Below are 9,092 nucleotides of genomic sequence, written 5' to 3'. Positions count from 1 at the left end.
TATATCGGTCCCTCGACCCTTAACACACAGTAAAGCTGTCACTCCTCTTTTCTCAGTTTGGTCTGGTTTAAAATGAAGATGAAAATGAAACTACCTTCAACATCTGATTCTAAGTTGTTTCCATCAACCATAATCTTGGGCGAAGGTTTAACCTCTAAGTTTCGTCTTAGCCAAGTCGTCTGTTCCAAGGAAGAACCAGCAATCGCCCCGATGGCATCCACTATCTTGTGTGTCACATCCTGGTAAAAGAAAAACCCAAGTGTTTTAAGAACTTTGTGTGGAAGTGCTGTATTTCTTGTCCTGACACTTTTTGAAGAAATCTTATATAACTAATCAAGTATAGAACTGCTTTCAAATCGCTTCTGTTCTATATATTATCAGTGATGAATAACTCTCAGAAAAAGAGTTCTTTTTTTCCACAGATTATAAAAAGTACTAGGCAGAACAGACTAAAGAGCCATTACAGACTACAGAACTGATATGTCAGATAATTCCAGTACATTCAATCATTTGTTCAACATTTTCAAGAGAGGCATACATACAACAAATTTCTTACCTGGAGATCTCTTTGATCTTTCTTATTCTCCAGGCTTGGGTTTTTCATAATGAACTCATTAAGAACACTGAAAAATATATAAAAGTAAATACGGATGTTCTTCTCACAGTGCATTATTCAGTACGAGGGCTGCTCCGGAAGTAACACCTCCTATTTTATTATGTTGGCCCACGACATCAGAGGTGGGTGTTGGTGGTCTGGCAGTAGAGGTTGAACCTTCCCACCAATACTCCGTTAAATTGTGTTGCCGTGGGACAGACGGCAGCAGAGGGGCAGTGTGACAAAGTGGCCTCTGACATGGCAGTGCCTGTGACGCAAAGGGGTGTCACTGAATTTCTTCACGCGGAAAAAATTGCACCCATTGACATTCATCAAGGCCTCTGAACATTTACAGAGACCAAGCAAGTGGGTGTCGGCACAGTGAGGGGGTGGGTGGTGTGTTCCAGCAGTGGTGACAGTGACGGTGGGTCCCCTCCGCTGGTGCAGGTTTTTTATGAGCGTGGCACGCAGGCTCTTGTTCATCGCTGGTGAAAATGCACAGCCAGTGGTGGGGACTGTGTTGAAAATGTAGTTGTAGTTTCCAAACAAACAGGAGGCATTACTTTCAGAGCAACCTTTGTAATTTTAAGAGCTAGGACAAATCTGAAGAAATTTATGTGCACAATAGTGATTTACTAAACCTTCAGCCATTGCTACTCATAGTATTGTAGAAAACAACCTTTCAAGTTTAAGTTATTTTTCATCATATATTAATAGTTTAGCAAGAACATGTTTTACTAAACTATACATACAAGTATCCTTACAGACAATTTACAAGGGAAGATAAATTCCAGAAATTTACAAAAATGGTCCTTGAAGCTTTACACAGAAAACCATATTCAACATTTTATTTCTAACACTCCACAAACAGCCTTCACGCTGGGCATGAATCTTTTCTAGCAGGCGACAAATCTACATGTACCTACAAAATAGTCATTGTAGCTATTTTCTAAGAAAAATCAGAAACTTAAGCATACTGTTTGAAGAGCCTGAATCACACAAATAATCAGTAAGGCAAGATCATGGCTGGTATCATATTATAATATAAAATTTAATGTATGTAACCATTCCTCAGAGAAGAAACTGATCTGGTATTAACCCACAGAATGCACTATCACTCAAAAAATAAGTGATAGAAATTTGACAACACTAACACTTCAGTATGATTTCACACACTCACATTTGACCTTATTTGGAAATCGCAAATATTAAGAGCACTTACCCAAGTATGAGGAATTGTCCCGGAGCTGGAAGACCAACCTGGATGGAATCTTTCAATAGGAGCAGCAGTGCTGCCCAGCTATCTACTAAGCTGGTCACTGGAATCCTAAGAGAGAAATGATGGCAATGAAAACAGCATCATCTTCCTCAGGTATTCCCCATTTTCCTTCTACCTCACAATTCTCCTGACAGATATCATGAATCAACATTCATACAGATTCTTTGGTTTTTCTTTTAGTATTAGGTGCCTGCATCAGGTCATTAAGAAAAGGAGGAAGGCAGAAAACCGGTTTACTTAGAAGACATGCTTTTCAGTCCAAGGTTGGAGCAGTACCAATGAGCTACAGCACAATTCAGCTTTCCTTGGCAGGGGGCAGATTTCCTCCAGGATTTTTAGGCAGAGAAGAAAGGTGATGCAGAACTAGGGAACTTGCAAAACAAATCCCTTTCTTTTTTTATGATATTTACAGTTTAAAACCATTCATTCCTCATGACTTATATTACACAGGCTATTTCTCATCCTAAAGATTATAAAAAGATGTAAAATATTCAAATTGTCCACTTGCTTCTTGATGACAGAAATGAAGTTTAACTTCTTGTCTTACCTTTGAGTATAAGCATAGAAAAACTGCAACATGCAGACTTCCAGTGAAAGATGTTTCTAGAAAAAGATGAAACCTGTGTCATCAGGAAGAAAGTGATTTTTTTTTTCCCCCCCCTCACTTGCTAGGGCAAACCTGACAGTGCTGTAATGCTATTGCAGTGTCTGAAGATACAGCTTAATTCCTTAACAGGATATTACAAATGTCCATTTAGGTATCTCTCTATAGTTATTCTTCTCTTTTTTATTCTCTCTTCTCCTCACTTCCCTTTACCAGCTTAAAAAAAAAAAGTCAACCTGATGCTAAGGTATGCACCTGTTTCCCTAATGTAAGCAGCCTATCCCCCAAAAACATGGTCCAGAAGTAGTAAACAGTATTCTGGAGTTATTCAGTAAACAGTAATGACTTGAGGAGATAAGATTTCCTCCAGAAGTTCATCCACAGATAACGTGAAAATTTTCACACTGTACTGCTCAGTTTTGTGAATGAAGTAAGTGTTCTAAGCTTCAGTGAGAGGACATTAAATAAATCAATAGCATCTCAGCAGTATTCATACCTTGTCCTTTGCTATGGCTGGAGGCTGCTTCAAAACTTCTTTCACTGTTTGTATAACAGTCTCTGTTCTCATAACACTGATAGAGCGAACCAGCTCGACCAGTAGAAGTTGTTCTTCACCTGCTGTAGGAATAACCTAAAAGAATCAAATGTGAGTCACCAACTGTCATCACAGACAACACCTATGCCAAAATTAAGGCAGCTGGCCTCACAGGATTGAAATGTTAGTTACTAACAGTTCATCTAGAGACTTGGAATCACTTATTCCTTCCCTGAAGAATTCAGGAAGATTATCCTCTTCTAGAATAAATTGGTAACTCTCTGACAGTCCAGTTGCTAATTAGCAATAGAATATAAATATTCTCCATATTTCACACCACATATTTTTCTCATTGGAATGTCTGAATTTTCTCCTTACTGTTTCTAAATCACTTAAAGCTATTACCAGTATTTGACGTGACCACTGTAGTACCAACATACCTTTGTCCTAGAAGTATTTTTATTTTGTCTCCTTTCATTCCATACAAATGCAATAGCAGCCATGAAGTGAACACCGTGATTCATTGAAATTGGACCCAGAAGTTCGAGAATCTGCTGCCTCAAATTCTGAAATGTGGAAGCAGAACACATACACCTTTAGATAATTACCTCAACATTATGTTCAAAACAGCTAGCTAAAGCCATACTTGGATGGTAACTACCACTAACTTTTACGAAAACAGAAGGATGCACTCTGAGGCTTCATAAAGCTTTATTCTACATCTAGTACTCTTCAATCGGTTTATTCGTGACTAAGGGCAAGAATAAATACACTTGTTAAATTTGCAAATGGTAGTGAAGTGGAAAGCAACTGATAGAAAGGTGCAGAACTAAAAATGACCTGACAGAATCAAAAAGCATCCTGAAAATAGATAAACTGCAATAAAGGCTTGATCTTTGTATATAAAGGTATGGATAAACAACTTCAGTGTTTCAGGACGAGAAACTAGTTAGATAGCAGTGCTACAGAAACGAAGCTTTGGGAATCTGGTGGATCACAAACTCACCATGACGACTTTGTAAGGAAGGGGAAAAGAGCATTCATAAATAGCAACACCTCAGGAAAGACATTAAATGCTTCCCTTGAAAGAAGATATCACATACCATGTCCAGTTTTGGACACCTTACTTCAAGAAATGTACCACAAACTGACAGAACTCAAACTATAAAACTAGAGCTATGGAATATGACTCACAAGGGGCAGAAATAGGTTTGTATAGAGTCAGGAGAAAAATATGTAAGTGGAGATATAACAGGTACCAAATGTATACAAGGTAATTAGAAAGAAGAAAGGAAGATGATATTCATATCTGCCACCAATAGTGATGGACTTGCTTTGTAGCAAGTGAAACAAAGATTAAGAAGTAGAGGTGGTGCAGAAATCCTGAAAGAAAGAACACACTGCTCTGGAAGACTGAAATATTCACTGTTCAAACTCTTAAAAACGTGTTTTTTAAGCATGTCAGAAGTAACAGAGGCACATTTGGGTCAGGAAATACATTTCCTGAGCTGTCGTCTTGACCTGTTTTCTATGACAGAAAGATTTCATATAAAAATGCACTTCTCTCCTGTTTTCTGAAAGTCATTTTTACCTTGGTCAGACATACTTCAGTGGGAATTGTCAGCTTGCAGGAAACTGCTGTATACAATTTCAGAGCTTGACTGTATGCTTCACGCATTTGCCAAGAGCGTGGCTGCCAAGGCAGCCTAGTTGTACTGAAGCTGAAAAAGCTTGTTTATACTTTAGACGCACAATTATGCAAAGTTCCACAGTTTCCTGTGTTTTTAACCGCATCCACCAACTCCAAGGCAGCTACAAAAGTGTTACCCAAAAGCAGTGAGGTGGAAAAGCAAAATAACCTATCCTGATACTACACCCAATAAGGTGAATTCAAACTGGACTTTTTCACATAGAGAAGATGTTGAATATTCTTTTGAATACTATGGATCTGGGCAGATTAAAGAAAAGCTGGGATTAACATGTAACCAGAGTACAAAAGCTTAGGCCATCAACAAGTACAGACCCTCTTCCTTTCAGTGGGCAGGAAGCCTTGTGGGCAGCACAAATATGACTATGGATGTTGTCTGTGCAAAGACAGGGAGTCTTAGGTAAGTTATTATTTATTCCTTCAATCCGAGCGACAATGGTTGAAAAGGATGTAACACAGCATCATCACAAACAGTATCTGACAGCATTCAAATTAACTGAGGAAACATTACTTTAAAACATTTCAAATCTAAATGACAATTTCCTGTTTAACAATGTGAAGTTTAGATAGTTTGAACTGCCTCCAATAAGAGGGTGAGGCAGCTTTTTCATATAGCTCAATTTGACCCCTTCTCAGGTTCTTTTCTTTACGATTACTAGCTCACTATCTGCTGTGGCATTTCCTTGTGCACAGTGACACAACTGTATGGGAATTGAATGAACTAGTTGAATTGAAGGAACTAGTTCATAAGTATCAAGTACTAGATGTTTTAAGAGGAGAGATCTTTTTCATTAAGATTTTACATTAATATTTATATATTTTGAGGTGTAAGCAGCTGGCTTAAATTTTTTCAGGTTGTTTTTCATTTTCTTTGTAGAAAGCAAAGAGGTGAGACATTGTCTTGAATTGACACTCTCAAATTTAAAAGCAGATTTAATACTCATTTATAAAAGTCTTGTTTGTGGGGAGGATGAGGAACAAAGGTATTAAAAATTTAAACACATTTGTCCCGGATATTCTGACCTTTGTTGACCCAAGATTAATCGTGGTAATGGATGCAGCAGCAGCAGTAGTTTTCTCCGAAGAATCTGCAAGGTGAAGGATGCTCCACAGCAAAGTCACAGAAGACATGATCATATGCAAGATAGATAGGATCCCATTGCGTGCTTCAATCAAGTGCTTCTGATCTACATTAACCAAAAGCTAGTGGAGTTGAAGGGGAGAGAGGATGAAGAGCATTAAGCATCTACATAAATAGCATAGGTAAAAATAGGATAAATTGAGACTTTATAATAGACACGCAAGCTTTCAACTTTAACTCTTTTTCAAAACACTTTTTCAATAATTATGTACAGGTTTTGAGGCTATTAAAAGTAATAGTTAAAGAATCTTTTGACTCAGTTATACAATATCAAATGTATTCTGAACACGTGAGGACTCACGTCTGCAGCAATCAATTTTGTATCATCTGCCTTAACTTTTGCAAAACAATTATTTCAGTATTTTGAGTGTAACTAATACTCCAGGCAAAATTATTTACTTGCGCAGACAATAAACAAACACTTTTCAGAGTTATTTTTAAATGAATGGAAAGCAAAGGGGTATAAGAACAACAACAAAAAAAAGCAAAAACAAGATTGCCGAAAGAGGAGGAAAAAGAATTTTCTAGCAGACCCTGGGCCAAATTCTTTACAGAGACCATATTCAGAGTATCAGATCTAAAAATATTGCTTGACTAAAAAGACAAATTGTGAATATACAGGAAGAGCAAAAAGAGAATGTTTTGACATATTGCGAAAGCAATGGAAGAGCACCAGTCTGGAAAGTTCCACAAAACAAAGCTAAGTCTAAAAAAGTGGCATTTTAGAGGTCTAAAAATTAAGGAAATCCTACCTTAGTTATTTCAAGTAACAAAAAAATCCACCCAAAACACAAAAACCAAAACAAACCAATTAAAAGTATAATTAGTAGAAAATAGTTCTTCTGTTTGAGGTGTGTATACTACCAATAAAAAAACCAGACTTATAGCTCAGAGAATATACTTGGTATTTTTGCCACTGAGATCTTCGTATCTGCTAATTTAATCACAGTCCTTAAACGTGAAACATTTGCACAGGAATCTCTCAGATAAGTTCTACCTGATGATACTGTGTAGATGGATCCAGGAGGCAGTAATGAATTATTGTTGTGATCCCTTCTAGTAAAGTAAGAACCATATCTGGGGGAGTGACTGATGCCATCCAGAGAGGCCTAAAATAAGAGATTTTTTTTAAAAAAAAAAAAAAATGGGTTAATCTGGTTGTAAAGTAATTTGAACACAACTATATCTGCTTAAAAAATTATACACCTCTATATACACATACCTATTATCAGATAATCCTGTTTCATATTTATACTGCTGAATTAGATTATCCAAGTTCCGGCAGAGCTGAAGAGTCACTGAAATAACAACCCTTTGAAGAACTTTTCCCATGTAAGGCAACGTAGAAGTGATGAGGCCAATCCACTGGGGATGCATTTTACAGGCACAGTGCTGGTGTAAAGCTCGTATCACTGCACAGAGAAACATGCCTTGGCAGGTTATTGGCTGGGAATGTAAATATTGCAGAGAAGTCATTGGCTGCTGGGGACCGATGTGCTCCAAGTCTGTTATGACAAAGTCAAAGCCCGTTTCATTTTCCTCAGGCACAGTCATTACTCTGTGTTCTAGCACAATCAGCCGTTGAAGTACTTTTAAAAGCTGTGACTGCAGAGTACTACCATTGTCAAATTCATCTTCAGAAAAATTTATAAGGCTGTCTTCAGAGAAACCTTCCTCTACAGCCACTATGTTTTTTCCAGCCATCTTTTCACTGTGCCATTTCTGTGCACTGAAGATAGAAGATAGCAGACAATGCAGGATCACTTTCTGAACCTTGCACTTTGACAACATGTCCGAAATAAAACTAGGAAAGCCCTTTGCAGAGCTCTCTATCACTTTTGCCAACTCCGCAAAGAGGAGCGTCAGAATTTCTATACTCATCATTTGCATGTTACGGTTTCCTATCAGATCTTGTGAGGTTACTTTAACATGAGTTGGATAGTGGCTCCGCATATAGTATAAACATAAGGAGATAAGAATTTCTATGTACATAGAGCTCCGAAAGTTATGGTTAGAATCAACTGGGATATGACTATAGAAATCTTTGCCCATAACAGATATTCGATGCCTGGCTAGAAGATTCTGGAGCAACGAAAGCTGAGGAGTGTAAGCATTGTTGACACTGGTAGTGGAGATAGCACTTACAAAAGCTGAAGGATTTGTTTTCAGAATTGCTTTAATTGCAGAAAAAGCATATAATGTCCTTGAAGAGTCATATAGCTGGAGATAAAGCAGCACGTGTTGATACAATGGATGGATATTAAAGTTGGGGGATTTTCGCATTCCCGGGGACCCTACATCACTTTCTATTTCTGAAATTTCTCCTTCTCCACAACTGTACCAGTTTTCTAAATCAAGACCATCACTAAAGAAGACGTTTGTTTGTTTAAGCTTTTCTGTTTGTGCTTTCTTCTTCTCTTCATCTTTCTTTTTGGCAATTTTCACTTTAGGTTTTGCACCCGGTTGCTTACCGGCCTCTTTAACAATTGTTTCTTTTTCTGATGTTTTTTCTGGAAGCTTTCCTTTAAAGCTGAACTGAATACTACTGTGGCTTCGCTGTCTGGACTTCGATTCAGTGGAAACTAGAGTGAGATCAGAGAGGGATGGCTGGCTTTCTGCAATACAGGGTGAAGAGTTATTTCTTGAAATTTCATCTCTTAAGCTCTCCAGGCCAGTCTCAGTTGAGGCTGATAGCAATTGGGAGCTGTCATTACTAAGCAAACTACTCTGGCTACTTTGAATAGTTTGATCTTCATTTTTTGTCACCTCTACAGAGTTATCCAAAGGACTGAATTTACATGAAGTGTCCTCAGAGTGTAAACTATGTTTAACTGGTTCAGCCTCTTCTCCGAGACCACTTACAACTTTGCATATAAGATCTGTAACCACCTGTTGCACAATTTCATCAGGTGAGTCTTCTCTCAGAGTCTGAGAGCTATCTTGAGCACTCAGGCTTTCTGTTTCCACTTCATAACTGATGTTGTCTCCAGTAGATGACTGAGAACAGCCAGAGTCAGAACTCTGCAGTATTTCAGCTTGATGGTCAGGAAGGTCAAAATCAGACACAACCATTGGTATGGTCTCACTGCTGGTACTTAACAGGGAAAGCCTGTCACTCAGAGGGTTGACAGTCAGGCTGAAGTTCTCCATATCATCCATAGCAAGCTGTTTTTCATTGCCTTCTTTAGGTATAATAAGTTGTCCTTGGCTTACAGGCACATGGGAAAACG

The 9,092-nt window shown here is 38.1% G+C and overlaps 1 protein-coding gene across 1 annotated transcript in view; it reads right to left on the bottom strand.

Moving 5' to 3' along the window:
• Nucleotides 1-94: 94 nt before the first annotated feature.
• Nucleotides 95-9,092, bottom strand: part of DOPEY1 (dopey family member 1) — a gene marked incomplete at its 3' end in the record, with an annotated part of 44,049 nt that continues 35,051 nt past the window's right edge. Inside the window, exons 19-27 of the mRNA XM_010144994.1 lie at nt 7,085-9,092; nt 6,860-6,971; nt 5,745-5,924; nt 3,454-3,579; nt 2,975-3,109; nt 2,422-2,477; nt 1,818-1,922; nt 557-623; nt 95-239 (exon numbers count right to left, since the gene is read on the bottom strand). Coding sequence (XP_010143296.1) covers nt 95-239; nt 557-623; nt 1,818-1,922; nt 2,422-2,477; nt 2,975-3,109; nt 3,454-3,579; nt 5,745-5,924; nt 6,860-6,971; nt 7,085-9,092 — 2,934 coding nt within the window. The remainder of the gene's footprint in view (nt 240-556; nt 624-1,817; nt 1,923-2,421; nt 2,478-2,974; nt 3,110-3,453; nt 3,580-5,744; nt 5,925-6,859; nt 6,972-7,084) is intronic.

The sequence above is a fragment of the Buceros rhinoceros genome, unplaced genomic scaffold, assembly GCF_000710305.1.
Source record: "Buceros rhinoceros silvestris isolate BGI_N320 unplaced genomic scaffold, ASM71030v1 scaffold10831, whole genome shotgun sequence".
Taxonomy (NCBI): Eukaryota; Metazoa; Chordata; class Aves; order Bucerotiformes; family Bucerotidae; genus Buceros; species Buceros rhinoceros.
This window is presented reverse-complemented; position numbering and strand designations above follow the sequence as displayed.